At 41.0% G+C, this 20,742-nt stretch overlaps 1 protein-coding gene across 4 annotated transcripts in view; it reads right to left on the reverse strand.

Moving 5' to 3' along the window:
* Nucleotides 1-6,849: 6,849 nt before the first annotated feature.
* Nucleotides 6,850-20,742, reverse strand: part of ccdc85cb (coiled-coil domain containing 85C, b) — a 58,172-nt gene continuing 44,279 nt past the window's right edge. For 2 of the 4 annotated variants that reach the window (XM_042503295.1, XM_042503293.1), the window contains 4 exons: nt 15,362-15,463; nt 9,080-9,172; nt 8,177-8,275; nt 6,850-7,385 (listed from right to left, as the gene is read on the reverse strand). In XM_042503295.1, coding sequence (XP_042359229.1) covers nt 7,296-7,385; nt 8,177-8,275; nt 9,080-9,172; nt 15,362-15,463 — 384 coding nt within the window. In that variant the 3' untranslated portion in view covers nt 6,850-7,295. Of the gene's footprint in view, nt 7,386-8,176; nt 8,276-9,079; nt 9,173-15,361; nt 15,467-20,742 lie in introns of all 4 variants that reach the window. The other 2 variants (XM_042503294.1, XM_042503292.1) reach the window with 1 other exon arrangement.

Raw genomic sequence — 20,742 nt, forward strand, 5'->3', positions numbered from 1 at the left:
AAATGCAACCAAGGCTGTTCTTTGCTTTCTAGTTTAAAACATTAATCTAATCAAATTCATATTATAATTTGTTATATGTTCTCAATTATATACAAGTACTTTTTCTTATGTTTAAAGGACCAAGATAAACAATTTCTGAGTTTCAAAGTATTTCAGGACTTTTTATTTTTTAAACACTATCAGGTAATTTTCTTTTTTTTTTGTTTTGGTGCTAAATTTAAGTGGTTTTCTTTAACTTTTTTTTTTTTTTTTTTTTTTTTTACTAATTTCTTACTATTTTTGAGGTCATGTCTTCTTAAGTTGCTCATTGCTTTCTTACCATGTTTTTGAAAGATATCAAGTGAATGTGAGGTTTCAAAGTGTTAAACATGTACAGGACGGTACTTCATCTAGTTTCAGGGTCTTCTAACAAACACTGTCCATTCGTTATTGTTTTGTAAATGTACCAGGAAATATCAGCACCATAAATTTTTCTTTTAGTTTTGTCACACATGCTCATTCATAATTTCGGGGGGTGATGAAATGTACTATTTTTTTCTTTGAGTAGGTCAAAGTTTGACTCTTTTATTTCCTTCTGTAGTCTGTCACCCTGATTGTGTTTTTTTTTCTTTAACTTCCTTTCATACTAGTGTCCTCTCCCCTGCAATATATTTTCTAAACATTCCCACTATTCTGAGAAAAACAGCATAATAAAAATCTTAAGATGGTTGTACATGCAGTAGTCAAATTGTTGAAACATGCTTCTGTTATGTTACTGTCTATTCTGTGAAAATTGAGGTATTTCAGCAACCATAGCGCTCACTGTATCGCACTGCCACACTCATTTCCTGTTAGTTTTTAGTGAATCTGCGCTGCAGTCAGTATTACATGAACTAGACACAACAGAAACCCTGTCATCAAACCATGTCTAACACTGGACAGTCTAAGGTATATTTGTACATATCTGTTCTTTTCATTTAGGCATTTGTTTTTCAGAGTTCCATATGTGCCTTAGTCGGGCTTCTCTTTTCTGTATCCTGCACGCAGCTTTGGTTTTGTGTCTGAGAGGCACTTAGAACAATAAAGACCTGCTTTTCATACTTTGAACTGAGTCATGTGTTTTCAATCTCTATAAGGTGAAAAGGTGTATTCAACACCTCTCAACCCCTGCATGAGACTGTGCGGGTCTCATCCAGCTCCCTCAGTAACAGACTGCGGCATCACAATTATTCACACAATCCTGACCAAATCAGTTATTTCTTTCAAAAATATGGCAACAGACACAGACATTTGGAGACACCGGCGGAGAATGAGACCAGACACCAGCGGAGAATTAGAGTGGAGTGGACACCGGCGGAGACGCAGGCGGAGAATGAGAGCAGAGTGGACACCAGTGGAGACACCAGCGGAGAACGAAGGGGACACTGACTGGTGTGTGCCAAATGCATGAACACAGCCAAAATTATGCTTATATATAAAAACAGAAGAATGAAAAGGGTGTAAAACGTGCCAAACAGTCCCTAAGGGTTAAGTTACTGTCCCCACCATGTAAACAGGGGGACACCATTTGACGAGGGAACACATTTCCATACTTAAGCTAACGTTAGCTTCCCGCGTCAAAATTCAAATTTCTAGCTTAAAACGTCTTGTCAATATAAACACGTATGGACACAATTCACTCGGCCAGTTCATTTCACCGAAACTACAAACGCCAAAACTAAAATTAATTGAGATTTTATCTTATTTATTGTATGTGATGTTTTGCCTTTTAATGTTTTAGTCTGGAATAAGCGATTGACTGACTGATTACCGGCGTAGCTAACAAGGAAAACGTCAAAAAGTGGTGACTCCTTACCTTTGAAGCGGTCCTTAAATCCACATAGGAGTCCATTCCTCAATTATTTATGTCTATTTAGTCCATAAAGATCTTCCGAAAGAATAAAACGTCGTTTAATCCAAGTTGTGAGTCCTTTGGTGTAAAGTTGCTAACTGTGAGCTAACTTCATGGCTACAAACATAAACAGCAGCTCCTCGGCTTCCGTCACACTGTAGTTGGGTGCGCTTGTTTTTATTACCTTGCTGGCTACAAAAAAAGTGTCCACGAGCTCTTCTGTGTATTTTTTAAAAATTCCGGGACAGCCCCTGTTGTACCGAGCACCCCTCTTTTCTTCTTCATTCATTTACGACACAAATTAAAACACTAAAGTCTTCAACTGTCACAATTAACCACATCAAGGCACACCTGTGCTGAAGCTCCAATCAGCATGTTGATATGCCACACCTTTCAGGTGGCTGGATCACCTTAGAGAAGAAAAAGTAGTGCTCACTAAGGGTATGTTAGTTATTTATGAGGAGGAAAGGGGTGGTGCAAAACGGAAATGACATGTCAAATAATTTTTAAGCAGTGTGAAGGGACTTGAGTTCTTTTATTTTCACTTAGCGTAGAACCATAAAACTTTAAATTGTTTAATTTTGTATTTATTTCAACCCTCTGAAACTTCAGGATCTTGATTTCTTTCAAAAACATGGGAAGAATTCAATGAGCAACAAAAAAAGAAATGACCCAAGCATTAGCAAGAAATTAGTAAAAATACAAGAAAACCAAATAAAAAATGGTATTAAAAATATATTAATACATAAAATAAAATAATAATCATTATTATTATTATTGTTATAAATTGAGAAAATAAATTTAAAAAGAAAAGAAAGAGAAAAAGAAAACAAAAAATGGAATAGAAAAAGTAAGTAAAAACAAATGCCAAATGTTTTTGATTACTTGGCAAATATTTTAATATTTTTTTCAGTAGAGTTTGGTTTATTATTTGAGGTTTCCACTTAAAGTACCCTTTGTTTCAAATCACTCGTGCACAACTTTATAGAAAAAATCAGCATTTTTAATCCAGTTTTGTGTCAGCAGAGGGCAGTCTAAATCATCCACTGAGGACAACAACACCCTTCATCAAATAAAGACAGCACTTCACAGTATCATTAATCAACTTTGTTTATTTTCTCCCAAATTCTTCTAAAAGTGGCCTATTTCATGTTTTCTTTTCACCTGCCAAATATTCATCTCATCAGTGAAATTCATGAAAATAAGTTACAGCCATTCTAGTTGCTACAGGAGTTTACATTTACGCTGTAGATTCTAGGATTCTGTACTGTGGTTTTAGCATATAGGCAGAAAAAAAGAAACACTATAATAGATGTTTTTTAAAAAAAAGACAGTTGGGTTCCAAATCAAAACACCATGCAGAAAAACAATGTGGCACATTTCAAATCAAATGCCATTTATAAAGTATTCAAAATTGCATCATGGCTTCAAATCAGTTCCTAGAAAAAAGGACACTTTTAAAAAAAAAACATACTTTGATTCGTTTTTTGACCCCATTATTTGAGAGAACAGAGGTGCACGGCGGCGCAGCCTCAAAAATGTTCTAATTTGGAACAAATAACACTAGAGATGGGAGAGCCTGAGCCGTCAGTCACTAAACTTATCTATCAAATAACTTTACACTTTGAGTACATATGATAAATTTAAAACATGACTGTTCAGTTACTGATAGCGCTCCCATCTCTATCTGACACCTGGCAATAAATACTCTGACAAACAGCGTTTGTTCATTCTGACATCAAGAAATACTCGTTTTTAAATGTTAGTTTTCAGGAGACATCTAAGGGAAGACTTATCGCTCATATTCTAAGAAAAAAAAAAGATTCAACTTTAAGAAACATGCGCTGCGTAAACACACCTGCTGAATCCACAGAAAAGGACTGAGCTTAAGAAAAGTAACTTTTTTCAGTTACCAAGATTTAAAGGAACAGAGTGTAAGATATATGGATAATTAGTGGTGTCTAGCAGTGAGGATTACAGATTGCAACTAGCTGAAACATCTCCCGGTTAGAATTCCTTCATTGTTCAGGAGGTTTTTACAGTGAGCCGAATTATCTGCAGAGGTCTCATCATTTTTAAAACAAACAGATCAGGTGATCAAAACAGGTGGAAACACAGAATAAAGCAGTTTAAAGTTAAAAATGAGTGTTTTTTTAAATGCTGTTTAGCATGTTGGAGAGAGACTGTTAGCCCAACTCCTGCTATATGTGCTCACCTTTTTTCTGATAATTTAAGATGTAGACGTTCAGGAGGTTTTTACTGGGAGCCAAATTATCTGCAGAGGTCTCTTCCTCTCAGAAGCAAGTAGACCAGGTTATTTAAACTGATAAAAACAATGGATAAAGCTGTTTCCTTTTAAAATTAAAAGTAGGTTCTTTGATGTTTGTGGAGATGAGCCGTTAGCTCAGCATCTGCTAATGTGTGTGTGATAATCTAAGATTTAGATGTTCCTGAGGATATAATCAGGAGCTGAATTATCCGCAGAGGTCTTTTCCTCTCAAAACAAACTGACTCAGTGATTAAAATCAGTAAAAACTGATTTTTAACATGAAACTGCGTTATTCAGTGTTTTTTCTGTGCTGTTTGGCATGTTGGAGATAGGCCGTTAGCCTAGCACCTGCTAATGTGTGCTCATCTTTGTTCTCTGATAAATTTTAAGATGCAGATGTTAAGGAAGTTTTCACCGTGAGGCCTCTTCCTCTCTAAAACAAACTGAATTTGTAAGAAAATATATTTATTATATTATATTCCAATATATCCCCCTAAATCTTACACACCTGGACCTTGAAAATGACAAAGATTTAGGAGCGACCCAAAAATGCCATCCAAACTGAACTTAGAGTTTAGTATTTGGCCTTGAAATTTTTTAATGGGACGAGGGGTTTTGTATGGATTCAGCAAATGCCTTCAGCAGTCTTCAACCGAGTTGTAACCAGGGTTCAATAGAGAAAAAGAGGATTCACAGGCAGATGCTACAGCTGCAAGAGAGCCATTCAGTCTCCGTGCACACACACATGCACGCCAACACACTCACACACACACACCCACACACACACGCGCAGTCACAGATGGGCAAAGGTAAAGCTGTAGCCCTCCCAACCTGAGAAAATGATTGTCAAGCATGCACACAGCATACAATTTTAGTTAATTTCACAAAGTAAGAAAATGATCTATCCATTAGCCCATGGAGATGATTCAGAATGGCCTTGATACATTTTCAGAGGTTACAGAGAAGGAATAATAACAATTCATCTGGAAAAGAATTTAAAAAAAGATTTTTTTTTTTTTTTTTTTTACCAAAAGCAAACCCTGTTTAAGGTCCGGTTGTGTGTGTGCTTTTTCAAACTAAATAATTGATCACATGGCCACGCTAGAATACAAAATAGATAAAAGTAAAATCAACAATAACAATGAAGTAGTGCTATGGTTTTATACATAATATACACAAGTTAACAGTGATCTCTAGACTTTTATTATCCATAGACTTGTCTTATGAGCAAAAGGCGCTAGGTCACAGTGGGTTTCACATTAGTTAACACTTTAGAACGCTAATGCTAGTTATACTTGTTGACCACTAAGGGGCGATACATGTGACAGGAGCTAAGGGTCTCTACAGGAGGTACTATCAAGACGTATCTGAAGATACCGCCATGATGTCGCCTTCACATCCCAGCAACATGTGGAGAGATTTCTGCCCCAGCGGCCTCATGGGGTCTGTGCTTGAAACCATGTCGTATTCTTAACTTAAAGGGGAACTTTGGTACTTTTCAACCTGGACCCTGTTTTCATGTTTTTGTGTCGAAGTTGCTAGGGGGGCAACATTTTTTTTTAACTGGCTTGGTATTGAGCAAGAAGGCTGCAGCCAGGAACAGGCCGCAGTGTAATCAAATGGGGCAATTATGCACGGCCCATTTACATCCACTTAAAGTGTTTGTTTTTGCCACTGACAGGCTCAGATTGTTATTATAAGTGTCTGGCACCATTATGGAAAGTATCCCTACAGAGATAATCTTTTTGTTAAAAACTAAGATTGTTTTTGTTATTCACCGCCAAACCCACCAGACTCCATTTAAATAAACAGTAGTTTTAGTGCCAGCATATATTCACATCTAACAGTGCAAATTAAAGTTTTTGTTTTTCCAACCAAAACAGAGTTTGTGAATATTGGAACAGTGCAAAGATGAACAAAGACAGCTTTTGTGAGTTTTATTTTGTTTCATTTCACTTTGAATGAAGTGTGTTTTATGACAATAAAATTACTATTTTTTTTAATGGTGAGTCTGGTGAAGTCAGGGCTGTCTGGGTTAAGTTCCTGTTGCTGTGTGCTGTGAATTTACCACCACAATGCAGAAGAGAGAAGATAATGTTATCTCGGAGGGTAAGGGTGCAAAGCCTCCCTTCCTGGGAAGCAAAACATCCCCAAAAGTACACTACACAGAACAATGGCTAGTAAAAAAAACAAAAACGAATGAGTTGGAGCAATTTCAGTCGACTGAGGGGTCTCTGATGATTTGAATCTTCAACTTTAAAGGGTCAGCCCTACTTAACTGTTTATCAATTCATGTAGGAAAAGAATGCTGTGTTTTTTCAGACAACAATGATCTCATTTTAATGGAGAGCGCACCCTAAAATCACACACTGGAGCGCCATGATGCTGCCGCTGTTTTTGAATCCGGGTAAAAATGCAAAGGAGGCGTAAAGAAGTGACTTTGTAGTGGCTCTTTGGGACAAACTCTGTGTAGAAGGGCTCCTGAATGAACTGTTTTATTGTGAAAAAAAAATCCTGTTTCACATTTAACAAAAAGCATTTCACTCTTTAACAAAAATGTCTATCTCTGTTGTCAGACACAATAAATCTGAGCCTGTTAGTAACGAAAATAAACACTTTTAGTGGACATACATTGACAAAGCAAACGTGCCCCAAGTGGTTACATTGCAGCCTGTTTGCTCAATACTGGACCAATTTCAAAAATTGTAGTTCCCATTAATCAATTAGACAAAAAAACATGGGAACATAGGGTTGAAAAACACTGAAGTTTCCCTTTAATGTAGCACAGCGATGCTCGACAGGACTTATTGTGGTGTGTGTTTATAGCTTTTACAGAGAGAGATCATCGTGAAAGCCTCCAAATCAACAAAGAAAAGCGGCGAATCAGTGAAACTAGCTGCCAGTTGTCAACGCTTTTTAAGCTCTGAGAGATAAAAACATGTAAAGTTGTGCATGTGGACAACAGACTAACAGGTCCATGTGGTAGCTAACTCAGCCAGTCTTAAGAGTGTTTGTTGAAGGAATGCTGTAGGCAGTCGGGAGCACGGCATGATGGGTTGTGTAAGCGCAGGTAGTAACGAGGTGTTTCCAGGTGAGTGTAGGTACTGTAAATCCTGATCTCTCTCTCGCTCGCTCGCTCTCTCTCGGGTTGCCATGCTACAGCGGCCCTTTGAACTGGTTCCCAGAGAGGTGCTGTCTGATGGACAGCTTTGATCCTGCTGCATCACCCAGCTTTCTCCACACCACCTGCAAACAGAGGCAGAGAGGGAAGGTGAGACGGGGAAGACGAAGAGCGAGACACACTGAGAGAGTAAGGATAGGCTGAATATATAAAAAACTGACTTTCTTCTTCAAGAGTGAAAACTTCAAATGCTCTCAGTTTGACTTTGAGCTGCACACACACACACACACACACACACACACACACACACACACACACACACACACACAGAGAGAGAGCTGAGCTATCTCTGTATCTGTCCTCTGTCTCTGTGAGATCTTTCTGCCAGGGAGTGAGTGGGGCCCCTGGGGGACCCCAGTGATATTACAGAGGTACTATTGTAATGCTCCCCAGATTCCTGGCCTGTCACATACCTCTGCAGATAGCCCCGCTCTCGTTTTCTCTCTAATCAGCGGACCTTTTATCCCGGGCTGGGCCTTTCAGCACCGACAGAGAGAGAGATGGAGGGAGACGAGGTGGAGGGCAGGAGGAGAGGAAGAATGGAGGGGTGAGGCTGAGGCGCGGGGTGTTCTTTTCCCTGCCGCTCCAGTTTAATTGCTCTGACAGCTCAACTACGAGCCGCTACTCTTCTGGGCTCCTCAGGGACGAGGGAGGTGGAGGGAGGAGCAGAGAGGGAGCGCTGTGGCCGGGACACTGCTGCAAGTGTCATTCCAAACCAAATGAGTCCAAATGAGCTCTCCTCATTAGCAGCTCAAACTGACCTGATTTGCACCCAGTAGAGCTAAAAACCTGACCAACATACAGACTGTGGACTGAAGAGGAAAATGTCAGGGAGCAGGGCGAGTGTCGCACTTACGTTGCACATCTCTCTCACGATGGCCTTCTCCTTCTCACTGAGGTCGTCCTCGTAGTCCTCGGGAACCTGCTTGTCCAAGTTCTCGTGGACCTCCAGCACCTGATGACAAGTTGACTCAATTTAGTAATGTTACAGTTAGGGCTGTAAGCGTTAACCCGTTAATCGCAATGCCATTAAGGTCCATACATAATGACATAAATCACATGAATTGGTGGCAGACATACCTGTTTTTAAGAAGCTGTACTGGGCTGAGTTTTAAAGTAGAGTGATCATATGAAACTAGGAAGGGGGGAATAAATATCACTCGATGGAAAAACAGCATGGCCATTTCACGGGGGTTCAGATATCCACATCATATAACCTCAGATATCTGAATGAAAATGGGTTCTGTGGGTACGAATGAGTCTCTCCTTTACAGACATGCCCTCACCTTTGCTGTAGTTTTATTGCCCTGTTGAGAACATTGAATTGCCCTCACAGAATCAAAACCTCAGAGGTGCTCAAAACTTCTCTCCTCCAATATTGTTACATGTAACTTTAGTTTTTCGCTTTACAAATGCACTTTTGCACTCATCTTTCACTAAAAAGTTTTAAACTCCAGTCTGAGTATTGTTATCATAACACATTGATTTTTTGGAGGACAGAAAGAGCTCATGTAGGGCTTTCCAACAATATCTAAAACGTTTGACTACAGTATCAATTTCGCACTTCACCCAAAAATATTCAAGCATTTTAGGGCTGTTTCCAGACCTCTGAGTCTAAAACACATTTCAGAGGTTTGGAACAGTACAAAATCCAGTTTTGGTGAAAAAAGCTAAGTATATTTGAATTAGTGTGATGCTGCTCAAAAAAGGATATTTTTACTACCACAATTACAGTAAAATCGACATTACTGTGTTTTACCTTCATGGCGTGCACCACGGCCTCAGGCTTCTGGACGCAGGACAGGTAGCCTGTGGCAGGAGAGGACTCGCTGGTCGGGAGACGACCGGTACCCTGAGGGGAGAAGAGGAAGAAAACATCATTTTTTTTTTTGCTTTTGTGTCATTTCCTCCAGAGTAGACGGTGCACAGCAAGAGCAAAGCTGAGAGGGAGAGGCTGACCTGAGACAAAAGGTCTAAAGCCACAACATCTGGTCGACATGTCAGACTCCGATCTCGGGTTTTAACCCACGAGTCAAATGAGCACCACCTCAACCGAGCCAAGACAACAGAGGACTCAGCGACAGGAAATAAGTAAAGCTCTCCCTCCTGATCAGCGGGTGTTTGCTTCTGATTTAACATGAGGGATTTCTTGTACTGTAGCACTGAAAATGCCATCCCTTTCATCCCGACTCAAATCACCTCTCCTCCCCGTGTGTTTTTCCTCCCTTTCTGCATTCAACTCGCAGCCAGGTCTGCTACCTGCGCGACGTGATTTAACCCGGTGTGATGGGAGCAGCCAGCCAGGGAGAGGACCACGGGGGTTGCTTGACTCATCCTACCCCCCGGTTAGTTCCAGACAGTGGCTCTCTGTTAGCGGGACACAGAGATCTCTGGGACACACAATGGCACCATTCACTGTAACCTGGAATCGGGGCCCTGCATTAGACACAGCTCCGTGGCTCTGTTAGCCCGGGTTCAATCCTCCGCTCACTGCTGATGCGTTTGTCAGCTCCCTCCGCACCCGCTGGCCCCATTTAGGTGCCAGAACGAGCCCACACAACCCTAATAGCACAGAGATAAAATAATAATCCCGCTGAAGCCAACAGGGATGTTTTGTGGAGACTGGCCAACAGTCGATTCAGATCACGTCAATCAAATGAAAAATAGATTTTTTTTTTGACTGGTCCTGCAGGTTAAAGCTCGACGACTGTTTGTATTGAACATCCACAGATGATTTAATGACATTTATTTGTTTCCTCAGACGGTAAAAGGTCATTAATGAGAGAAAAAGCAACATAAACAGTGGATTTGCCCTTTTGTTTTTATGTTCAACTTGTTGTCCAACAACAGGTTATGGAAATGAGAGTCGCCTGCCATAAAGTATTTCATTCACGAGCCTAAATATCAGAAAATCAGGCACAAAATGAAAAGGTTAATATGAATTTGGATGCATCTTGTGTTAAAAATAAGGTTGCTGTTTTCGCAGCATGCTCAAAAGTCTGAGTGTCCTTGAAATGCACCAACAAGGTACAAAACACTTCCTACATGCAACTAGGCATCTTTATTTTTTAATATTAATAATAATAAGAGAGCCAAAGTCTGAGAAATGCAAACTGTAAATATTTTTCAATGCACTTGTTTTGACAAAACAAAAGAAGCAAAAGTTCTTAAATGTTAAGTGTCATCAAAACTCAAACACAAGATAAACACAAATACAAGAACTGTATCTAAACAATACACAGTCTTGACTACAAATGTTTTGAGACGTTCAGTTTTTAGGTCTTGATAGTCTTTGATGGTCTGTGCTACACATCGGTGAAATGTCGCAAAGTACATTTGTTCTTAGAAGAATACCGAACCAACAAAATGACCATTTTTATACCAATTACTCCTTTGTGTTATCTTGAATGTGTGAAACCCTGAAAACCAGTGAATGAAAACTCAAAAAAGGACAATTATTCTTCATGAATTTAAGTAAATGGTCCCACTTTCAACAACAGCAAAACAGCATAATAAATCATTTGTTTACAAACGCACACAACTCTTGCAGTACGATCCAAGTCTCATTTATTCTTAATGCCTCCCAAACACATGCACCTTTCCTAAAACATTATGATTTTAGACACCTCAGCATACAGGTAGCGAGCCTGAGCAGCCACATGCATATGAGCTCCGTTTGAGCAAATGCATGCATGTGACCAAGGACACTACTGCATATGACTGGATGAGTCTTGGATTTTATTGCAAGAGTTGAGTGAGAGTTTGCAAATGCACGTTTCAATATAGTTTTGCAGTTGTTAAACATGGACCCCATTACCTCAATTCATCAAGAATGTTTGTCTTTTTAGGATTTTTTGTTCAGTGTGGAGACATGAGAGAAAAAGAAAGTTTTCTTCGCAAATTCAAGGTAACACGTTGTTTGTAACTGATACACAAATTGTAACTTTGCAGGTGAAGTATTGCATTAAGAACAGTTGTAAAGTACTCGTACTCTTCTTGAGTATTTCAGTTATATGCTACCTTGGACCTCTACTTCATTGCATTTTGGGGTATTTTTTACCTTTGACACTTTAAGTCATTTTTTTAAATAAGATTTTGACTGCAGAATACACAGTAGAATATGTTTTTACTACTTTTACAAATACTTTTTCCACCACCGGTGCTACCTCCACATTTCAATGCTTGTAAAAACATTAATATCAGAACTTTCTCAAAGACATAAAGTGAATTTAAAAAAAAAGCTCACTGTAATGGATTACAAACATGCAGAAAATTTCAGGTCTGCAAGTTCACTCTGTGATCATCTTACAGTTAATAGTGGTCGGCTTAAAGGTGGAAATTAATTAGAAAACTTTGTTTGTAGGATAAAATGTATAAAAGCACTGGCAGGTTTCTGTAGGGAACATGGACAGGAGTGATGTGTAGGGTGGTCAGATATTTAATGTTTGACACCCTCACATTATTACATGTGTCTCTGAGGTTAAGTGCATATTTGTGAGAAAGTAAAATATAATAATGCTCTTGTTAAACACAAACATTTCCCACTGAGTTAAGCGTTCCTTCTTGTTTAAGGTCAACAGATGCAGCAGCTTCATGTTTCCATTCAGCTCATCTGAGGTTCACTTTGAAGTCAACTACAAGAAAAAATATGTAAATCACTGTCGCCTCCTTTTGATGCTCTGTACTGTGGGTTAAAGCTATTATTTGAAATGTGTAAACACTTCCTGCCAGCATCAAGGCCAGTTTTTTTCCTTCTTTCTGTTTATTCTGTGCTGGAGCCGCGCAGTAAAGAAACAGATTTGGACAGCGCAGAGACGCAGCCAGCTCGGGGCAATGTTTACTGCTCATATGGACGTACAGTCGGGGAAGGCTCGCCTGCATAAACAGCCCTGATTTAGGCCTCGCAGGATGAAGGGGCGAAACAAACGCTGTCAGAATCAATGGTTCGTAGTTTGAGCATCCAGAATCAGAGACTACTGTTGAGTGTTTGTGGGGATCACGCAGGCTGGCCGCTTCCTTTCTCTATCCATCTTTTCTTCTCCTCTTTCTCGTTTTCTATCTGACAATCTCACGCACACTCGCTGGCCTGAAACTGGGCCTGAACGAGACTAATAGAAAGGCTGAGCTGATGGATCAGGACACAACGGAGAGTCCAGCTCTCTCAAGTGCTGCTGTTATTGTCTTTGGCCTCTAATCTTCTCTTTCACTTTTTCTCTCTGTCTCCCAGCGAGGACTTCCTCTCACACATCGCTGAACTCTGCATTACAGAGCAAGCAATCGATCACCATATAGCTCAACATGAGCGTGTCTCTGTGCAGTTGTCACGACAACAAAGCCATCATGAGAAGAGGACATAAATCACGAGAATAAGTCATTCTGTGCTGCACGAAACTGATTTGTTTGTATTTCTCTGTAATCCTGCTGAAGTCTGTGCTGATGGCCTGGCCTCTGTACGGTGTCCACATGAAATAGTCCTGCCATAGAAAAAACTATTTGTCTTTTTTCACACTGTTTTTTTTTGTATGATTGAACAATCAGAATATAACATGTAATCTTTCCCACTAAAGACAAAACACACTTCAGTCTGCACACTTAAGCTCCCTTTGCTTTTTTTATTGAGAAAGTGACGTTTCGAGCTAAATGCTCTCGTTTAGACTTAACGAACGTTATAATTTTATGTTTATTATATTGTTTGTTAAGTCTGAAGAAGAGCAAGCAGTTTGAAACGTCACTTTTGTGAGTATCTCAATAGAAAAAGCTGCCAGGGGAGCTGAAGTGTGCGGACCTTCCTCTGTTTCATGTTTGCACTTTGTCTGGTTCCAGCACCTTCTTCAGCGTTTTATGGATGTGCACTTTTTTTTTTTTTTTTGCACTGTTAAAGACAAAAGTCAGAGGTTAGCAGGTGTCAGCGGGGTTTGTTTTGGCCAGTAAAACAGAAGCTATGACACAGCAAAGTTTGAACTGGCTGATGCAACCCCCTGAGACTCAATGTAACTATAAGAAGACACAAAAGTCCACTTCCAGTCCCAGTCAGGGTGACATCAGATGTCACATGTCGGCAAGGAGCCAAAATTCACACCTCAGGTCACCGTGGTGACCTCGTTTCACGTGAACCTTCACTGTGAAATTAATGTGTGCAGAAACCATCAAGATAATTTGCAGTTTTAAATCCATTGTCCCGCGGGGAGAGATCTCTCCTGGGGTCAAGGTTTCGTGGACATTATCAAACGGCACGAACATCCACGGAGAAGGCGGGTCTGACCCGCGAGGCTTAAAAGGTACGAGCCTCCTCCGAGCGCGGTCGACCTCACACAGGGCCGGTGATTAAAACACAATATTGATTTTTACACGGGGAAGATTTAGTCCTCTGGTTAGCGGTGCAGCCCGGCTCTGACCTTCCTTAAGCAGTCAGAAAACAATTACCCCAGCCTCTCCTCCCCAGACACTGGCTGGGTCAGGGGTGGCGCTGGATTGGAGAGGATTATTACTTTCATAGTGGGATTCAGTTCAAACAGGCTCCGGGGAGGAGGAAGGGAGCTGAGGGGACAGGATATGGAGGAAGGCTGACTCCTCTTTATTCTCCTGTCTCGCTGTCTTAGTTTCTCTTCTTCCTCTCCTCCGTCTCGCCCCCCTCATGTCCTGCCTCCTCTCGCTCTCTCTTTCTTCCTGCCTAAGTGTGTGTGTTCCACTTCCTGTCATGTGTGAGAGTGAGGTGGCCTGTGGAGGTATAATTGGAGAGTCAGAAGTAAAGTGAATTAGAGCTGACTTGACTTGATTCCTCTGTGGAGGCAGAGACACAATCTCCCCTACAATTAAGAGTGTAATTAAACCCCGTCTCTATATGTGACCACGTTTATATAAGCGGAGTCGCACTGATGATCTTTGACTGCTTAAAGTCTCCTGCACACTGTAAGACTTCTGCAATCTTATAAGTTCAGTGCGAGCTACACTCTGTGACACGGAGAAAATCAGCTTTCAAGTTCAAGTTTCACGTCAATACGCAAGAACAAAATGTCATCCATCTACGCTGCTGCAGCGCTAAGACCAAAATGTAAACAAACCGATCGAGCCCTCGCTATAGTGGCGTTTATGTGTGTCGGAAAAAATCAGAAGAGGAGGAGGAGGAGAGTGTGGATGCTGGAGAAAAGAGGCCACTTTTGCAACAAGAGCTCAGAGTTAATATTAGCATCTACTAACATTTTAGATCAGTGCGTCATTTCTGCTGCGTCTCTTTCGGTCGGTACGTAGACGTAGGTCATAACAGCATCTACATGGTGCTATGGTCATCACAAATTTCTGACACTGTCAGAATCCAAGGCTGTCCTCGATCGCACGACTGTCACAGCCGCCGTCCTTGAAGCTCTCTCACCGTGTGACGTCAGATCACAGTTTTGGAACCACAGCCAAAGATATCGCCGTGTTTCTGTCACGATGGTCATCTTTCGTCTAAACAGAACAAAACTGCACTGCGTGTAAGTGTTTAGGTATGAGTGGATATCCCTGTTTCAAGGTTTGCACAAGGTCCTTGAATTTTGAGGGAAAATAGAATTACCACCTAGAGGTTGTCTGCATCCGTGCACACGGAGTTGTGACGTGGAGTAATGTACCGAAAAGTGTTTTTGCAACAACATCATAATGCTACAGTGAGTTTGACCTTTGACCTTTTGATTTAAATATTATTACTATTACCATTATATCCTATTAGACATTTGTGTGAAATTTTGCTGTAATTAGTGTATGAATTCTTGATTTATGACCAAAAACATTTGTGAGGTCACAGGTAAAAAAACAAACATAAAAAGATAAATAAGAAGTTTATAGTAAACCTCACGCTAATGCCTACGGTGCGAGCCGACATTTCGTTGTGATTAGCTGTTTCGCATCCTCGAATTTCATTTCGTACTGCCTGTATGAACACAGCTCTTTGTATGTGTGTAGCCCTCTTGTGTGGGTCTCTGTGTGAGTGTGTGTGTGAGAGTGTATGTGTCTGTGTGTGAGTGTGTGTCTGTGTGTGAGTGTGTGTGTGTGTGTGTACACTGACCATGTGCATGGCGTCCTGGCGTTGGGGCAGTGAGGACAGCTGGGACTCTGAGTGGTAGAGGGTCATTCCCTTCCTCAGGGCACGGAGGTCACCTGGGTTACACTGCTGAGCACAAAACACACACAAACACACACAAACAAACAGAGATAAGGCTTCAGGACGTCAGGTCGTCAGTATGTTGGTGTTTTGCTTTACTGGATGTCAGATAATTTTTAAGATCTTCCATGTTCAACTTAGTTTTTAAAAAGTTACAATGCATCACACTGAGGTCAAAAGTACCAGCTGTACATTAACTTTATTTGTGTTTGAGTCCTAACAATACTGGATTTTAAAGGCAAATAATGGTGGTGGTATACATATACTAAAAAATTACAAAAAGTTTTGTTTTATGCTTTTATGATTTTGCTCCATTGGTGTGACTCATTGCCCTTTTTTCACGTTTTCAAAAGAAATCAAACCAATTTTCAGGTTTCAGAGGTTCACATGCTTATGAAGGGCGTCTGAACGCAGCACAACAAAATGTCCATCAGGTTTTAAAGGAAACAACGGTGGTGATCACTTGTTGAATATATAAAAAATTCCCGGGATAAATTTTGAGAAGCGCTTCATGCAACACTGGCATCTGACGAAACTGAATCAACACAATTGAATTAAATTAGATCAAATCTGGACTTTGTGCATCAAAGATGATTGTGCGGCAGCCAAAGACCACTGTCTCCTGGAGGCGCTGACCAGCCGCGCTCCTCTCTGTGGGAGGAACACGGAGACGGAGACGCCGCTGCTCCTTATGACATTTCTCATGTCACGCACGAGTGTTCCCTCTGCGTGAGGCGCGGCGTGCAAACACACGTGATGCTCGGGCACGCCGGGGCAATAAACAGACAGAATGAGGTGTGTGTCTGTGAGGGACGTCCTGCTGTGGTGTCTGTTGTCTCTGTGTAACAAACACAGGTGGACAGACACAAAGCTACAATCAGCCTTCCCCTCCCTGTCCCCTTCCTCTCCTTTACCTACGTCTCCTGTCCTCCTCTCCTCTCCCCTTCCTTTCACCTCCTGTCTTTTCCTCTTTCTCGTCCTTTGGTACACCCTTATTTCCTATCACCTTCTCTCCTGTCTCCTCCTCTTTCTCTGCTTCTCTCCTCCCCTCTCTTGTCCTCTTCCTCTCATCTTGTCTCCTCATTTTCTCCTCCTTCTTTTCCTCTCTCTTCTCCCTCTCATTTCTTCTCGTTACTCTCCCCCTCCTCTCCCTTCCTTTCCTCTTGCTCTCATGTCATCTCATGTTCTCCTCCTTTCCTCTCCTCTCCTCTTCCTTTTCCTTTTCCTCTTCCTCCTCCTCCTCTCCTACTCTAACCTTTCCCAATCCCTCCCTCGGCACTTCTTGATCTATCCTTTTGCTTTCCGTATCCGTGCCCTCGATTCTGCACCTTTGCTGACGTCTCTTTGTCATTTCTGCAGGCTTTCTGTCTCTCAGCAGCTCTGCCCTAAATGTCAAATCTGGAAGGAGCGACGTGAAAACACAATCAATGAAAATAACACATCTATCGACTCCGTAGGAAGACTTACTGAGGTCAGAAAGTGTCCTCTGACTGATCTTAGGAACTCTCCAGTTTTGCTGAGTCCAGCTTTTCAGACAAACCAACACGGATTCAGACTTGAGTTGACCTTGACCACTAAGACCAACAGAGCTATTTGTTTACGAGACAGCCGGGGGACAGTTGGCCCTCTGCGGTCGTCTTGGCTGGCCCCTCCGTCCGTCCGTCCATCCATCACAATGTTCTTGGTGCTGACGGGGAGAAGCCGCGGACGCCACGCACGGTTTCCTGTCTGAGTTATGAGGGGCAGAGGTGATGCTGCCTTGACTGAAGGGCAGAGAGGATGGCAGCGTGCTCCTCGAGGACCGTAATTTAGTGGAATACAAAACGAAGTCGGATTAATCCGAGTGGCCTCTACTAGTAGTTTGAGAATCTGTCTACAGATATAAACGGTAAACTGCAAGACGCTTATTTCCATCAGTGAATATCTGTCGGTGAGTCTGTCCGTCTGGAATTATGAGCTCTGATTGTTGCTGACATCGGAGGCCTAAAAGAGCCAAAATAAACTGCGTTCTGAGATTTTGAATAATGGGATCTTAAATCATCACCACTTTTGTCAATGAAAACTGTAAAATCACTTAATTTTTGTTGAAAATAGTTTTTAAACGTCCTTTTATAATCAATGGCTGTTTACATGTGAAGCGCTCAGTGCTGATAATGCCTCTGTTATAATGTACGTTATGCTGCATTTCTTGTATGAAAGGTGCTATGCAAATAACGTCTATTATTCTTACTATTATTATCATTATTATTATCATTATTATTATTATCATCACGCTTACAATTTATTATTAGTGTTATTACAGACCCATTATTACAGCTCCTACTCTGACGCTTTTAAGTCAAAGCTAAAAACCCTCCTTTTATACACTCCCTAACCCCCCCTGCAAACATATTTTAAACTTGATTTTATATATATATATATATATAATATATTATAATTTGAAATAATCTTTTTATCTTTGCATCTCTTGTCTGCACTTTTGCTATTTTATTGCTCTGTAAAGCTCTTATATTTATTTATTATTTATTTTTATTAGTATTTTTATCATACGGATATTTTTGTAGACTGATATTTTACTCTAAGTTTGGGGTCAATAAAATAATTTTTAAAAAAAAAAAAACATAATCTATCGTGCATATTTTTCAAAATTCGACTTACTTTGTATCCCCGAGGACGTGTAAAACTGAGTGTTTGGGGGACGATGACCTCATCGCCTCAGTTCATGATAGCTCATTGTTGCTTTGTGTAATGTGCATGTACCAGAACTAATAACAACAATGCCAGACTAACTTACCGGTTTGTTTACATTTTCTGAGCAGTGCTTGTAACCATGACTACTTAAACTTAAACTCTGTATTGTTACATATCACGGATGAACAGAGGCGTCTGACGCACCAAAAGTTATCTGGTCCACCTCAGAATCTGCAGTTTCAAGTCGCCAGAAACGGCGCCTCTGGGTTTGTTGTATGAGGATGTAATTTGCTACATTTGCCATTTTCTATGCTGTAATAATCTGGGCTGCCCTAATTGCATATCAAAGATCCCCAAAAATGCTGAGTAAATGTCGTCTTTAGTACTCTGAATTGAAAATGAGGCCAACAGAAGAACATTAACTCAGTTATATTAGATTTCTTTGAGGAAAAGCAGAGGTTCGGGGCCCAGAGCCACAGAAACCCCCTCCTGCTCCGCCCCTGGTCCACTATCACAAAATGAGTCCAATTAGCCCGCAGTTAACGGATGGAGTGTCGTCTAAATCCGTCATATAAATCACTCAGTGCTCAGAGTCACACCGGGCACTTGCATGTTAATGATAGAGTGGAGGCGAGTTGGGAGGGAAAGAGAGTGCCTCACCCTTCACTGAACTAACAGAGATAAGTAACGCTTGAAAGACAAGGAGATCCGAGCGGGAGAAAAGAGCAAATTGTGTACTTGCATGTGCCCGAGCATGTCTGAGTGCAAGCGTAGGTGTGCACGTGCGCACACACCTGTTTCTCTCATTGTGGTTACACCTGTGTTGTGCAGGCACTTGTTAATATTCACCGTGGGAGCTTGTTGTTACCTCCCTCTCTTCAGTACAGTGAAATCCTTCAGCCGGGCTGGTTTGGAGGGTCCACATTCCAGCGATAAGAGGCTATTGTTTCCTTCAGGCCCAGTACAAGTTCCACTGGGCCAGTTTCATAACACAGGAAGTTAGGCAACACGACCACTGAGGCAACTAATCCATTGTAACATTTCCACCTGCTCGTATTCAGACACTTCAGTAAGTAGGTTGTTGCGTAAGAGCCAAATTACTCCAATTGTTTCCAATATTTACTAGAGTGCACTTTTGTTTTTATTACCAATCTTACTATTTAATAAAGTTTACTAACCCTTAGAAACCGGAGCAAATGGATTTGATTTCTTTTTAAAAACACCAGGAGAAGGCAATGAGCAACTTAACAAAAATTTAGCAAGTAATAAGTAAAAAGGTATCAAGAAAGTTAACAGAAAATAAGCAAAAAAAAAAAAAAAAAAGAAAAAAAAAGTGAGAGCAAGAGTAAAAAATAAAAATAAATTTATTATTAACTTATTATTAACAATAACAACTACATTATTATTATTATTATATTATTATTATTATTATTATTATTATTATTATTATTATTATTATTATTATAAACTACGTTTTCTGGGCAATTTTTCTTCTTTTTATTTTTAATTCCCAGTTTTTTAAAGACTCATTTCAGGGCATTTTCTTGTCACCAATGCAATTTGTTCAACTTATTTATGAAGTTGCCCATTGCCTTTTCCCTCTTGTTTTTTTTGTTAAAAGATTATTTTTTGGCTCTTGCCTTTATTATTCATAGGATAACTCAAGCGTGAGAGGGGGCGAGAGAGGAGATGAGATGCAGCAAAGGGCCTCAGGTTGGGGTTGAGCCTGAGACCGCTGTGCCAAGGACACAGCTACCTGGCGCCCCCCTTTTACCCCATGTTTTTTTTAAGAAAATCAAACCACTTTGCTCGGGTTCAAAGGGTTAAACAGCTTGTGAAAGTCGTCTGAACGCAGCACAAGAAAAGTGATGTCAGTGCAGGTTTCAAAGGGTTAAAAACATCATAGTGTTCAGCGACTCCAGACACTCCTTCATTCTTCAGTTGCACTCACACCCTGGTTGCCATGCATTATGGAAATCTGGCTCTACCTGTGCCCCCCCACTCTGTATCCTAAATTATTCAGCCCACCAGACGTCCCGACAAGCCAGGACAAGCGCGTGTCATTTCTGCACCGAAGCACAATGTAGCGTTCATTCACCTGAGGTACCTCGTACCAAACACTGACTGCGCTCAGCAACACAGCTCCGAGGACAGGAAACAGCTCTCCTGCAGACGGACCACAGACAAGCAGGGCCACCTGTGCTCATTCGATAGCAGGGCATGCCGGCAGTGCGCAGCAGGGACTGGACGCGGAGGCAGCACCTGTACGAGGTCATGCAACCCAAAAACACTGACGCTGAGTCACACGGTGATTCACTTCTGTGGTAATGTTTGAGCCTCAACTTTGTGCACACTCAGAGCTCGGCAGTGTTTCAGATATCGACGTCATGATATGGGCGAGGGTCAAATCTAAAGAGATTTTACCATCAGGGCCACTTGACTTTGTAATGACCTGCCCGAGGATGTGATGTCGCCTTTATTTGTCTGTTTATTTATTTATTCATCTTTTATCTGGCTTCCTCTAGTTTGCAGCCCTTACTCTATTTATCAGTCCTTTATCCCTCTGATGCCCTGTTCTCCTCATCCTTACATTC

The sequence above is a fragment of the Plectropomus leopardus genome, chromosome 16 (assembly GCF_008729295.1).
Source record: "Plectropomus leopardus isolate mb chromosome 16, YSFRI_Pleo_2.0, whole genome shotgun sequence".
Taxonomy (NCBI): domain Eukaryota; kingdom Metazoa; phylum Chordata; class Actinopteri; order Perciformes; family Serranidae; genus Plectropomus; species Plectropomus leopardus.